At 37.6% G+C, this 15,634-nt stretch overlaps 1 protein-coding gene across 1 annotated transcript in view; it reads right to left on the bottom strand.

Annotated features, from left to right (window-relative positions):
* Positions 1 to 15,634, bottom strand: part of LOC150077095 (uncharacterized) — a 282,019-nt gene that overhangs the window by 136,275 nt on the left and 130,110 nt on the right. The window contains exon 8 of the mRNA XM_090386247.1: positions 9,646 to 9,708. Within this exon, the coding sequence (XP_090242373.1) occupies positions 9,646 to 9,708 (63 nt within the window). The remainder of the gene's footprint in view (positions 1 to 9,645; positions 9,709 to 15,634) is intronic.

Raw genomic sequence — 15,634 nt, 5'->3', positions numbered from 1 at the left:
AAAATAAAATAAATAAATAACCAAACAAAAATTGTCCCTTTGTGGTGCGACCGAACACAACAATTGATGCGATGTGCTAAAAAAACTAAACATTTGGTCTCTCTTTTTTTTTTAGCTGGGGGGGGGGGGGGGGGAAGAGTTGCAAGATAATAATCTCCCAATGACGACTTATAATGCCGCTTCTCGTCGCTTATTTACGACGTGCAAAACATCTGTTTATACCTATTCTAGTTATTACTTGAATTTTATGACTTCTGGTTTTTTTTTTTTTTTTTTTGGAGTTGAAGTGTAATCCACTTTCCGGTTAATGCGATCCCGGTTAATCGAGAGTCTCTGTAATCTGTTTTGAGGGCCTTAATCTCTATTTGGTGGTAAAATTATGTGTTTGAGTATGGGAATTTTATTAATCACTGGGCATGTTTGATTGCTGATTTCCAGGTTATTACCTTTGCACAATCTATTGATTTTACCTGAATGTTTCTAAAGATGAATGCTGTAGGTAATATTGAAAAGACTTGGTATCTATATATACATTTTAATGTTAGTTTGTATTTTGAAAAGCTGTGTTACCTTGGCTGTGCAACTTAATATAAATTTTGCACTCTAATTTCTTATATTGTTGATGAGTAACTGACTCTTGCAATTAAACACTGGAAGTGGGCAGTGCTATCTTCTGTTGTAGTATAGGTTAATAGTATTTTATGAATTGTAATTATGTACACGTTTTGTGTACTTTAGTAAACTAGTTTTGTTTGTTTTTTTCTGCTGGTACCTAGGTTTGGGCAGCCTGGGTACAGAATTTTGCTGGCATCCACACGTATAGCACTACCTCCTGTGGATGTGAGATTTTGTGCATTGCACACAAACAGAAGAAACGAAAAGACAGATGGCCCCCACTCGCCCTTCCTTTTTTTAAACAGTACTCAGTACTGGTCAATCTGAGTACAGGAACATGTATCCACTGGTTTTGCACTACCTCTAGTGGATACAATTTAGAGACCAGAAACAAGTCTGGTTCCATGTGCTGGGGACAGGGAATGGGCAGCAGTTGTGCAGGTGATGGCTGATCCCTACTGGCAAAGAGACCTAACACACATCACAGAACAATCACTAACATGGCTTATACATACATCAACCCAGTGTTTCTCAACCTGTGTGCTGCGAGTGTGCTAGCAAAATGCAAATTTAAAAAAATTAATAAATCTAAGTTTTAAAATAAAAATTAATTCATTCAAACAAAAATTTGTTTATTTATGCTGTGCTGATTCGAGCACCTTCCAGCTGTCAATGTGACATCACGTTTTGATTCCTAGTACTAGATCTATTCACCTAAATGAATGAAGAACCCTGTGAGGTCAGGAGTTGGATTCATAGTAATTTCTTGCTTGCACCAACCAAGTGAAAGAGTAAACACAGTAAAACATAAAATTGAAACTGACACATAGGCACATATATTCAAGAGATAACATATATTAAATTTAGCACAATAAAGAACATAACATAGGAGCTTTCAGCTACTGTACATAGCCTTTGTCAACTAACTGAGCACTGGAAAGCAGTGGTTTTTATGTATGTGGCTGACTTTTAAATAAGTGAGGTCATGGAGGAGGGGAGGGTGGTTTACAGGTATGTGCGAAGGGTGAAGAGGAAGAGAGGGTGAAGGGAGAGGGAGAAGAAGATGGAAAGGAGAAGGTTGAGACAAGTGACTGCTGTCATAGGCGGCTCTCGAGCTTGAGAACTATGAGAGGCTCAAAGATGGGATGAATGCAGTTGCCGCAGTCCCTGTTGATTGTACTTTCGGTGACACTGATGTGCTGATTCTAACCAATAGCAGATCTTGGAATTGCGAGAGAAGCTTATGATTTTAGTGTTGTTGGGTTTCATATCATGTTCCTCCTGCCAACAGTGTGCAGCAGCACTGAATAAGCAATGTCAGTTCTAGTGATGGTGGTCCCTCAGCCGGTCTTCCAAAAGATGGACAGCTTTGCCGATGTAGTTTGCGTCACAGTCCTGGCAGGGTATGTGGTAAATGATCCTGCTCTGCTTCAGAGGTAGAATCGGTGTTTTCAGAGGGGGATATGTGGATTGTAGTTTCTTTCTGGATGTTTGAACGGTGCAGATGTTGTAGCTACGAAGGATTCTGGTTATGCTGTGCGATAGAGTAGGATAAAATGGGATGCAGGCGATGCCTGTGAAACTGGAAGTGTCAGGTTGATGGGCATCAGATGAAGAGTATCTAGTGTTGTGATGGCATGATGTCTGTAGTTCCTACTAAAGCGCCTCTGTAGCCAGGTGGGCAGGAGCAGCAGTGCGTAGCACACGCTTCTTGATTAAACCAGGGTTCAGGCCCATGACCACCAAATATGGAGGATACGGAAAGGTCAAGGAATGACCACCACATATCCCCAGAGCAATATGGCCTTAGTTGCTAATGCTCCTAAAAACCAAATAACAAACAAGTTCCTACTAATTGAGGGTCTATTCAGGGTAGCTGCATTTGCTCATGTCAGACTTGACCCTATGTATTTCTTCAAGCGTGCCGTTAACGTTGGAGCAATAGCAAATGGATAATGCTGTGATGTTGTGCAATGGAGTAACAGGAATGATAGTAGGTGTATTGTCTGACATATGTGGGTTTTCGATAGACTATTGTTGTTGTTGTTGTTGTTGATGGGGTTTTAAGTGCAATGGCTACTTAGGCCATATTGCACTTAGAAAAGTGGTTCATACTGCCTGTGTTGGTTCATGTAGAATCAGTTAGAAGTGGCTATACAGTCCTATTTGTTTTAAGAAGGAGAAGAATTCTGCGAGATTTGATTTTTCGCCTATGATATGGCTAAGTGACAAAGGTTCCTTTAAGCTTACCAGAGAAATGAATGACACTAGTCGAGCATTATTATACAGATTACATTCCAGAATTATGTGTTTGACTGTGAGTGGTGTATGGCAATGGTTACACTGAGGAGGGTCATTCCCTGACAGGAGGAACAGATGAGTTAAATGAGTATGGCCGATTCTGGCTCTGGCCAGAATTACTTCTTCTTGTCTGTTTGCAATGGGGCTGGAAGCCCATAATTTTGGTACAGGTTTAATTTGAAAAAGTTTATTAAGAATTTGCGCTTGCCATTGAAGAGTCCATCGACCTTAACACATACTTCGGATCTTAATTTTATAATCTATGGACAGTACTAAAGAATTTGTTGGGGCTGCTCTCGATGGATGTTTAGCAGCAGCATCCGCAATTTCATTTCCTGGTATTCCAGTATGGCCAGGTATCCAGCAGAAAATAACCTTTTGTTGATGCTCTCTCAGACGTATCAACTCTGTTCTAATGAGCTTTATTAGAGGGTGATTAGACGGGGAGTTGTTTTGCAAGGCTAATAAGGAACTCTGCGAGTCTGTGTATATTAAGCTCTTTTGAATTGACATATGGAAAATATGTTCTATAGCAAGCTTTATGGCATATAATTCAGTTGTGTAACTACTGCACTCTGTTGGGAGAGACAGAAATGATAGTATCAGGGAGTACTACTGCTGCGCCCGTTCCACTCTCAGACTTCGATCCATCTGTATAAATTTTAATGAAGTCAGGATAACGTTGAGTATGCGCTATGTGTAGCCGTTGGATGTTAGTATCTGATAGGGAGTGTTTACCCCATTGTTGGAAATAATTGTCACAAGATGGCATGATGACAGACCATGGAGGGTCGGGATCTATAGGATCTTGTAATATTTTATTGAAGTGTATATCCCAATCTTCTTCTAGTTGTTTTAGCCTAATACCAGCAGGCTGAACTGACTGTGGTTTGTTTCTATAGAAGGTCGTAAACTGTGGATTATAAAGTATTGACCAATTAGGATGGGTCATCTAGCTTTGGATCTTGGTTGCATAGTTCAGCAGCAGCATCTTTCTCCTGATATTTAGGGGAGGTTCATGAGCTTCAACATACAAACTTTGCACTGGAGATGTTCTGACACACCTAGTGCTGTTCTGAGAGCTGAATGTTGAATAGGGTTGAGGCAAGATAAAGCACTCTCCCTAGCAGAGTCGAAGACAGATGCGCCGTAGTCCAGTCGTGATCTGATTATGGTTCTATATAAATGAAGCAGGCTGTAACGATCTGCTCCCCATGTTGTGGTTGATAAGACTCTGAGTATATTCAGTTTTTTTTGACACGTAGTCCAGAGATGTTCTATGTGTTTTTGGAAATTTAACTTATTGTCAAAGAACAATCCTAGTAGACGAATACAATTAGTTATGGGAAGAGGATGGTTATTCAAGTGCAGCTCGGGTTCCGGATGCATATTGCGTCTAGTGCAGAAGTGAATGGCAGTAGATTTCTGGCTGGATAGTCTATAACCATTTTGTGTCATCCATGTCAGGATGCAATTCATTGATATTTGAAGTTGGCATTCAATGTAATGCATGTTTTGAGAATGACAAGAAATTGAGAGATCATCTGCAAAAAGGTATGAATCCACAGTTTTCGGAATGAGTTCAATTATATGATTCATTCTCATTGCAAACAAGGTAGTGCTGAGAACAGACCCTTGTGGAATTCCTTCTTCTTGGATAAAGATTTTAGAGAGGGTTCTCCGATAACGAACTTGAAAGGATCTCCGTTGAAGGAAATTTTGGATAAAATAAGGTAAATTACCTCTCAGGCCAAGAGAATGTAGATCCTTTAAGATGCAAAATGCCACGTAGTGTCAAAGGCTTTCTCAACGTCAAGACAGACCATGACGAGATGTTCCTTTTTGATGAAAGCATTTCTGATATTTGACTCGGCTTTGATCATGAGATCTAATGAGGATCGGCTTTTCCGGAAACCAAATTGGTTGTTATTTATCAAGTTTTGAGACTCGAGGAACCAAGTGAGACGGCGATGTATCATTTTCTCGAGAGTTTTGCTAAGACGGCTGGTAAGGGATATCGGTCTGTAATTTTGAGGAGCAGAATGATCTTTACCGGGTTTTGCAATCGGTAGTACATATGAATGACTCCAGGAGCTTGGGAAGGTATGTTCAGAAAAAATTCGATTATAAAATATGAGCAGCGAAGAGAGTGATCTTTGATCCAGATTTCGGAGCATTACATAATATATCCCATCGGGGCCAGCAGCACTGTTTCTTGAGTTTGTAAGAGATTGCTGTAGCTCAAACATGGTAAATGGTTGATTATAAGATAAAGCAGAATTGTCAGTGTAATTCAGTCTGGATTTCTCTGCAACTGTTTTACGTTTTTGGAATGTTTGATCATAAGCATTACAAGAAAACAACAAAGAAAACACAATTCCCAGTGCATTTGATATTTCTGTGGGGTTAGAGAGTTCTTGTCCATTCCAGTTTAGTAGTGGGGTGGATAGAGGTGGAAATTTATTGTTCAAACATTTTATTTTTCTCCAGATTAATCTGATATCAGTATTTTTATTAACTGATGTGGCGTATTTAATCCAAGTTTCTTTTCTTGCTTTGCGTCTGATATAGCAAGCTTTAGCTCTGAGCCGTTTATAGTTAATAAGATTGGAGGTGGTAGGATATTTGCGGAAAAGATTCCAAGCTTTGTTTTTCTCTTTTTTGGCATTATTGCAATCTTCATTCCGCCAGTAATTTATTTTTCGTCTATTTCTTGCTTGATATTGAGGAATTGCGACGGATGCGGCTGCCAGCATTTGATTCGTGATGTATTCAGCAACACTGTTGACGGAACCGGACTGAATGATATCGATGTCAAATGAGATGTGCGATATGTATTTTGCCCAGTCAGCCTTTGAAAATTTCCATTTAATTGGACTTCCTGTTGGAAAGGAATAGGATGTTTGAATTTTGCAGATTAATGGAAAATGGTCGCTGCTATAAGGATCACTCAGAGATATCCAATCTATACTTGGAAAGAGGATCGGTGAACAGATGGAAAGGTCTATGGCAGATGTTGAGCCCGTAGGGAGATGCACATATGTAGGAGACCCAGTATTCAGTAATGTTAAATTCTGCCTATCAATCAGCATTTCGATAAGCTTACCTCGTCTGTCTGAGGTGGGGGAACCCCATAATGGGTGATGTGCATTAAAGTCTCCTAGTAAACAAAACAGTGATGGGAACTGCATAACAAGATCTTCAAGTTCCTGAATAGTATATTGATGATTAGGCGGAAGATAAATGGAAACCAATGTTAGAGTAATACCATTAACAACACGCGTGGCAACAGCTTCTAAGGATGTTTGTAATGGAATACGTCTGGCGGGGATGCTTGAATCCATGAGTATTGCTACTCCTCCATGAGCATTATTGGAGTCAGCCCTGTCTTGTCTGAATACAGTGTAATTTTTGATTGAAACTGGGACCAGAGATGTCAAATTAGTTTCTTGCAAGCATATTGAGTTCCAAATCCAAATTCAATGAGGGGAGTGCCAGAAGTTTATCACACTCTAAGAGGGAGCTAAGTGATTTTGTAATAACTGAGAGCAAAGTGGAGGAGAAATTGTTGAAGTCAAACATAAGGAAGGCACCTGGGATGGACAGGATCTATCCAGTTATATTAAAGAAAGCAGAAAAGGAAGTAAGCAAACACAGCCATAATTATGAGAACTTCCTTGGACTCAGGGGAGGTCCCCATTGACTTTAGGTATGCAAATGTATCACCAATTCACAAAGTGGGTTAAAAAGGTGACACAAGTAACTATAGACCTGTTAGTTTAACTTGTGTTCCAGGGAAAATAATGGAGTCACTGGTTAAAGAAGCATTGCAGGATCATCTTGACAAGACTGCAGTAATAGTTATGACACAGCATGGGTTTGTTAAAGGGAGGTCTTGTCTGACCAATTCAAATTGGATACTATGATGTGGTCACAAAGGAACTGAATGTCAAAATAATTTTGATATCATATACTTGGATTTTAGGAAAGCTTTTGATACTGTTGCTCATGGAAGACTGCTGTACAAATTGGAGAAGTATGGCATCAAGGGTAAGCTGCTACAATGGATAAAGGGATGGTTGAGTGGGAGAGAACAGAGAGTGGTAATCAATGGACACTGCTTTTCGTGGACTAATATTATTAGTGGAGTTCTGTAGAGTTCTGTGTTGGGCCCATCGTTGTTTTGTGTATTTATCAATGATATTGATGAAGGTATATCAGGATTAACGTCCAAGTTTGTAGATGATACAAAGGTTGGCAGGGTTGTTAACGACAGTAAAGACAGTATGCTACTCCAACTGGATCTAGTTAGGCAAATGGGCTGAGAAGAGGCAACTGAAGTTTAACATTCACAAATGCAAAGTACTGCTTATGGGTAGCAATAACCCAAGAGAAACGTACCAACTGTGTGGTACTACACTCAGGGAAGTAGAAAGTGAAATTTGACCTAGGGGTAACTGTGCAGTGAAATATGAAGTTTGCTGAGAAGTGCAGACAGCCTGCCAGTGCAGGTCATGGAGTCTTGTCAATGATATAGAGGAATATTGCTAGCAGGGAGAGGGAGGTGATTATCCTATTGTACAAGGCAATGATTAGGCCACACCTAGAGTACTGTGTACAGGGTCTGAAGCCTCATTTTAGGAAGTATGTTGAGTTGCTAGAACGAGTACAAAGAAGGGCAACAAGATTGGTGAGGAGAACAAAGGGGTGCTCTTACCAAGAAAGGCTTAAGTTCTGCAAACTGTGGCATCTGGAGAGTAGGCACCTGCGAGGTGATCTGATTGAGGTGTATAAGGCCTTGAATGGGTTGAGAAAGCTAAATGCTGATGGGATTCTTTCTCTTACTCAGATTAAGAACCTGAAGGGGCATAGATTCAAATTGAGGAAAGACAGATGTAGGACAGATGTGCAAAAATTTGCCTTTGGCCAGCGGGTATTTGATTAGTGGAACAGACTTCTATCTTTTGTTGTGGAAGTTCATAGCCAAAATAAATTTAAGTCTGAACTGGACAGCATTTTGGAATGAATGGAGGGGTGAAATGGGAAGTTTTTTTTTTTTTTTTTTTGGCTGATGCTACATAAGCTTGCTTTCCTGCATCGCATGCCTCTACTAATGCTAATTAACCAGTGAGCGGTCAGAGATAAAACTGGATACACAATTACAAAAAATAGCTGGCAAACCATAGGATGGAAGCTTTTCCATTGAATTTGTCCATAAATGGGTAATTAAACCAGAATATCACCAATGGATCGACAGTGATAGAATCCATACTAGTGAGTGTTAATCAGATGGGATGTTTCTAGATACTTTAAGAGTTGCCGGTTAATTGGTTTCTCCATTACTTTAGAAAAAGTAGAAGTAATTGCAATGGGAATATAATTGGATGGGTGGGATCTGTCCCCCATTTTTAAGAACTGGTTGGATATGAGTAAATTTTCAAGCAGAAGGCAATTAATCTTTGGAATAAGGAAGTGAAAAAAGCGGCAAAGAACAGAAGCAAGTTCACAAGCTCAGGTTTTGAGAACAAGTGGAGAAATGCCATTGGGACCTGGAACTTTCTTAGCATCAGATTCATCAAAATCCTTCTGACATTCTTTTGATGGAAGACCAGGAGGCATTGATTGGAATGTACTGGGAATGGTTTGAGGTGATTTACCAAGATCATCAATACATGAGTTGGAAGAAAAATAGGATGCTAGTTGGTCAGCTTTATCTTTGGCTGATACGGCAACAGAACCGTCTGGTTTTGACAGAAGTAGGAACAGAGATGGGCAAAAATTGCAGCCAATAGTTTTGGCAAGAGACCAGAATGGTCTGCTACCATTGGACAAGAAGCAAGTTTTCTTCTCTTAGCCTGTTCGAAATCTAGTTTGGACTGATTAATAACTGCTTTACAAAGTATAAATGATAAGTAATAATAATTTTTATTATTATGGTATGTCGCTTATAAAAACATAGTACTGGAAATATTTTACAATAAAAATTCAGAAATATTATACAATTTCAGAGAATATAGGCTTAGTGGTTCGCTTTAAAAATATTATGTTGAAAGTAGTTCGCTAAAAAAAATTTTACGTTGAAAGGGGTTCGTGAGTCAAAAAAGGTTGGGAACCGCTGCTCTACTATTTCACTCAAAAACAAAGAGGGGTGATTATCACAATTCAATGAATGCAATATTGAGAAAAAATGAAGAATTTTCAGGAATGAATTACAAACCAGTTATTGGCCAAATATTCCAAAAAAAAAAAAAAAAAACTGTCTTATCCACCAGATGTGCTAAAAAGAACAGTTAAATCTCATGTCAGAAAAAGTAAATTGCAATAAAAAGTTATGTTACAGATGAACCTTCAGAAAGGCGTGGACACTTAATTTTAAGATTACTGCCATAGCATTGTGACCTCAATCCTGTGAAACTGTTGGGTTTAGCCGGCCAAATAATATAATGAAAAAAAGTATTGGTAGAAACAGAGTTTACAATTGAAAAAAGTGTTATGTGACAATAAGCGTTAAATCTAACTACCTGATAGATCAGACTAATGTGTATGGATGTGAGAGATTTGGAAAATAATTATTGGGTCAAAGATGAGATGAATGAAGAGAGAAAGAGAATGGTGGAACCACTTATATTTTCTACTAATGGCAGTGAAGATGAAACTAACAAAATCATCTGCAGCAAAACTTTTATGGTAATTTTAATTGCATATTAATATATCTAGATGGTTACTTACCTCTAGTTGAAACCTTTTTGCTGTACTATCAGAAGAACAAGTATATACATATCCATCATGCACCTGGAATGGAGGGAGAAAAAAAAAAAAAAAAAAAAATCATATTGAGTATTTTTTTTTTTTTATAAATATTTAAAAGGTACACATGAATCCCTTGCATAAGCAATTATTTACTAAATTTGTTTTACTAACGTAGCATTAAAAATCAATTTTTAATATTGCTAAAAATAATAACAATAATAAAATGTGGTTATAAAAAGAACATATATTCATCATCATCAGCCATTTTCAATCCACTGCACGATGAAGGCCTCTCCAGCAACTTTCCAGTTCCTTCTGTTTTGTGCAATGGCCATCCTACCCATTCACTACCCACAGACTCATGAATTTCATCTGTCCATCTCCGTTGTTGTCTTCCAGGTTTTCTCTTAGCTCCTCTTGGGTACCATTCTGTTATTTTTTTAGTCCATCTGTCATCATGTCCTGCCCAAGACCATTTTAGTTCTTTTGTTTTGATAAGAATGTCCTTTAGTTGAGTTTGCTGCCTAATCCATGTGTTTCTCGTCTTATCTTACAGTCTGATTCCCAATATAATTCGTTGTTCTATTCTTCGCTGTGTAATTCTCAGCTTCTCTTCCATTGTTTTGGTGAGTGCCCAAGTTTCACTTCCATAAGTCATGGTGGGGAGTATACATCATCAGCCATTTTCAATCCACTGCTGGATGAAGGCCTCTCCAGCAACTTTCCAATTTCTTCTGTTTTGTGCAATGGCCATCCATTTACTACCCACAAACTCATGAATTTCATCTATCCATCTCCGCCGTTGTCTTCCAGGTTTTCTTCTAGCTCCTCTTGGGTACCATTCTGTTATTTTCTTAGTCCATCTGTCATCATGTCTTCGAGCTATGTGTCCTGCCCAAGACCATTTTAGTTCTTTAGTTTTGATAAGAATGTCCTTTACTTGAGTTTGCTGCCTAATCCATGTGTTTCTCTTCTTATCTAACAGTCTGATTCCCAATATAATTCATTCCATTCTTCGTTGTGTAGTTCTCAGCTTCTCTTCCATTCTTTTGGTGGATGCCCAAGTTTCACTTCCATAAGTCATGGTGGGGAGTATACATCGATTTATTATTTTACGTTTCAGAAAAACTGGGATATTGCTCTTCAGTATGTGACTATATTTCCTGAATACTATCCATCCAAAATTTATTCTTCTCTTGACTTCCAGCCATTTATCATTATTACAGCTAATGACTTGTCCCAGATAAGTATATGACTCCACCTTTTCAATTACTGCTCCTTCAATCATTATGTCCCTTTCTGTGGCATACTTGTTCATCATTACTTTTGTTTTAGCCATATTCATCTTTAGTCCAAAATCCTTACTAACTGTGCATAACTGATTAAGATTTTCCTCTAATTCTTTGGGATCGTGACTTATGACCACAATGTCATCTGCAAATCGTAAATGGTTTAGGTACTCTCCATTCACACTGACTCCTTTCTGAGACCAGTCAGGTCTTCTGAAAGCTTCCTCAAGGGCAGCAGTAAACAGCTTCGGAGATATTGTGTCTCCTTGTCGAACTGCTTTCTCGATTTTAAATTTACTACTGTCTTTGTCTAGTCTAATAAAGGATGTAGCATTCTCATATATTTTCTTCAAAATCATAATATATGGGGTATCTATGCCTTGTCTTTCCAATGCCCAAAACATTGCCTTATGCTGTATGGAGTCAAATGCCTTTTCATAATCCACAAATACCAGGCATAATGGTGTTTTATATTCATTTGCTTTCTCCATTAGCCGTGATATTACGTGAAGCTGATCCATAGTTGAGAATCCTGTCCTAAATCCAGCTTGCTCTTTAAGTAGATTCTCATCAAGTATTCTTTCTAATCTGTTAGTAATGACCCTTGAACACATATTAGTTGATAGTAATTCAATGTTTTAAGAGGACAGTTGAAAACAACAACAAAAGGTTGCTATATGCCTAATAAAACTGTATGTCTTCTATTGACTGGAGATGTGCAAATGTGTCCCCAATTCACAAAGGATAATCAAAGTGTGACAAGAGTAATTATAGACTTGTTAGTTTCACTTCTGTTTCGGGGAAAATAATGGAGTCACTGGTTACAGAGGCACTGCAGGATCGTCTAGACATGACTGCAGTTATAATTCAGACACAGCATGGATTTGTTAAGGCAAGTCTTATCTGACAAATTTGATTGGACACTATGATGTGATCACAAAGGAACTGATGCAAAAAATAATTTTGATATCATATACTTGGATTTTAGAAAGCTTTTGATACTATTGCACATGGAAAGCTACTGTACAAATTGGAGCAGTATGGCATTAAGGGAAAGTTGCTGCAATGGATAAAAGGATGGTTGAGTGGGAGAAGACAGAGAGTGATAATCAATGGACACTGCTCTTCATGGACAAATGTTATTAGTGGAGTACTTGAGGGTTCGGTGTTGAGCCCAGTGTTGTTTACTGTATTTATCAATGATACTGATGTAGGTATATCAAGGTTAATGTCTAAATTTGCAGACTATAAGAAGGTTGGCAGGGTTGTTAATGACAGTAATGATAGTATACTACTGCAACAGTAACTAGAAAAGTTGAGCAGATGGGCTGAGAGGTGGCAACTGAAGTTTAACATTGACAAATGTAAAGTCCTACATATGAGTAGCAGTAACCACAGAGTAACATACCAACTGTGTGGTTCAACACTCAGGGTAGTAGAGAATGAAAAGAAGCTGGGGGTATTTGTGCAGTTATATATGAAGTTTTTTGAGAAGTACAGACAGGCTGCAAGAGTAGCTAATGGTGTCTTGTCAATACAGAAATATACAGAAATTTTTCTAGCAGAAAAAAGAGTTGATTGTCCCCTTGTAAAAGGCAATGGTCAGGCCACAGCTTGAGTACTGCATACAGGTCTGGAGGACTCATTTTAGGAGGATGTAGAGCTGCTGGAACGAGTACAGAGAAGGGCAATGAGATTGGTGAGTGGAACAAAGGAACAAAGGGTTGCTCTTATCAAGAAAGACTTAAGTTCTGGAAATTGCAGAATCTGTATAAGGCCTTGAATGGTTTGAGTAAGCTCAATGCTGATGGTATTCTTCCACCTGCTTAGATTACTCATCTGATGGGACATAAATTCAAATCGAGGAAAGACAATTGTAGAATTGATGTGTGGAAATTTGCCTTTAGCCAACAAGTGGTTGACAGTTAGAACAAACTTCCACCTGCCATAGTGGAGGTCAAAAACTTAAATAAGTTCAAGGCAGAACTAGACAAGCATTTGGAGTGAATGGATGGGTGAAATGAGAAGGTGTTTTTTTTTTTTTTTTTGGCTGATGCTATACAAGCATGCATCATATGCCTCTACTAATGCTATTAGCCAATGACCAACTGAAGATGGAAATTTGTAAAACAGATTGAAAAGAGAATTAAATATTCAGAGAACTTTGTGTTTATCACAAAAACCCAAGTATTTCCAGTTACCCCGGAAACACGCATTTGAAATTCAAATATTTCATTCTAAATGTTATTAAAAAAAAAAAAAAAAAAAATCTAACATTCAAAAATATCATTCATCCATTTGGATTCAATCTCATCTGAGCATCACAAGGATGTAACAAACAAAAGGGGCATACCATTTTCAATAACCTCTAAATCCCACTCACTGGACTGGATTGAGAGGCCTATGGCTGGCCCTATGTGGTGATCACTTCAACCACAAAGTGGCCTATTATTACAAAGGCTCTGATAATACTTGAAAATTAAAAGGAGCAAAGCCTATAATTATATACCGAAACATCACCATCTTGTTGTAAAATTAAGTGTATGAGAATGAAAGAAACCATGAAAAAAGGAATAGGATATAATAACAATACTATATGATTGCAAGGGAAAGGGGTGGTTGAAATCAAATAAAATTTGTATCTTTACTTCACTCAATATTCAATCATGGGGATTATTCCACTCCCACTGAAGACAAAGGCTGAGTACTTGGAACTAAATTTAGGTTAGACTCATGTTCAGCTTAGAGACAAATACCATTATCTACAGTTCTGACTAAATTGCCAATAATTTTTTTAAATTATATAGCATCTCCTGAACAGGTGAGTCTGCTATACATTTAAAAATCTGAGACACCATCAGACAGCTGTTTCAAAGCTAGTGGCTTCTCACCAGCTGGTGGGTGGCCTCTATTAGTATACTTGTGCAAAATTGTGAATAATACATTTTGTTATAATAAAAAATATCAAAAATTAAACACAGCAGGACATCTAATATTTCATCATCATTCTTCTCTTTCTTGATGATTCCTTTCTACTTTTGACTCACTCTGTCTCACACTCTCTCTCTCTCACGGTAACTCGGGAATTTTTTTTTTTTTGCTGGTGCAGCATAAGCTTCAGGCTTCCTGGCACCATATGGTTAATAATAATAATAATGATGATGATGATTTCTATTGTGATTTATATTTGTGTCTTATGTTCTCCTGCCCTCCTAAGTATATTTTGTTTTCTTCAATATAATTATCCTGATTTACATTTAGGTTGACATATTAATTTCATTTTCTATTTACTAAGATGTTTCATCTTTAGTTCACACTCTTAATCAGATATTTTAATTTTCATTTCTCTTTGTAATTTTCAATGTTTATAATGTTATGCAGCATTTTACATTTTGTTAGATTTGTTGGTTGAGCTGGTCAATGTGGAAATTTGCATTTTGTATTTTTGGTTTGCTCAGTTGCCTCCTAATACTGAAGCTAACAATATTTAAGATGCATACATTTTCATCCATAGGAGTATCCATGGTCTTATTGTGTTTGCTGTCCATGACAGAAATGCAAGTGCTTTGGGAATTTGCATAGGGCCAATGCCTCTTTGAAAAAGTGGTCGTTGTGGTTCCCCAAAACTTTTTTTTTTTGTGTGTTATTTCTCTTTAGTGAGTGTCTCCATTCACTTTTGGTGTGGTGCAGTGGGTTTTTTTTTTTTTTTTTTTTGCATGCTTTCAGGCAGCAGTTGCACCTTACCATACATGGGATATTGGGCTGTTGTCCATTTCTTGGGTGAGTGCAGACCCATACTGTTTTCTTTGTTTTTTTTTTTTCTTCTTTTGCATTTTGACTGAGTATTCCTTCTTTAGGAAGTTTATTTTATTTTATTATTTTTTTTTACTTAGCATTTGGCAACTGCTCAGTGTCTTTGCTGCAGTAATCTTAATGTAGTATGACAGTGTTTTAATTAAATTACATTTAGGTTGTTACATCACTTGGCTTTTAACAAACAGCCAAGTGATGTAAGAATGTTTAAAATTTATATTTAGGCACTCCATTTAAACACATAAAACCTCCATTTTAACACACAATAACATATTCCACTGAAACACAAATCTTCCAATTAAACACAAAGGTTTCTAGGGTTAAAGGTATGTATAACATCTGTCCTTTTAACCTCTAAAAACTTTGTGTAATAAATCTACGAGAGAGAGAGAGAGAGAGAGAGAGAGAGAGTGTGTGTGTGTGTGTGTGTGTGTGTGTGTGTGTGTGTGTGTGTGTGTGTGTGTGTGTGTGTGTGTGTGTGTGTGTGTGTGTGTGTGTGTGTGGCAAATTTGCATGTTATGTGGGCTGAAAAGACCAGATTATCCACAGTGAAATACTCCAACTGACTGGGATCAGCTAATTTCATCCCCGATTGAAAAGAACTTTTAACTATAGGATTTGACCTCAGACCTCTCCAAACAGGAAACAAATGATGTAATTATTATACTTGAATAGAGAAAAAATATCATTGCACAGGACAGTGTTATTCTTTTGCAATAATCTACAAGTAATCTCCAGGCAAAAAATTGTGTGATGTATTCTAGGATCCAAAATAAGTTATATATATATATATATATATATCACACAATATCTGAATAACCCTGTGTATATATATATATATATATATATATATATAATATGAATGT

The sequence above is a fragment of the Mastigoproctus giganteus genome, chromosome 12 (assembly GCF_048544385.1).
Source record: "Mastigoproctus giganteus isolate SK-2022 chromosome 12, ASM4854438v1, whole genome shotgun sequence".
Lineage (NCBI taxonomy): Eukaryota > Metazoa > Arthropoda > Arachnida > Uropygi > Thelyphonidae > Mastigoproctus > Mastigoproctus giganteus.
Note: the sequence above shows the minus strand (reverse complement) of the source record. Positions and strands in the feature narration are given on the sequence as shown.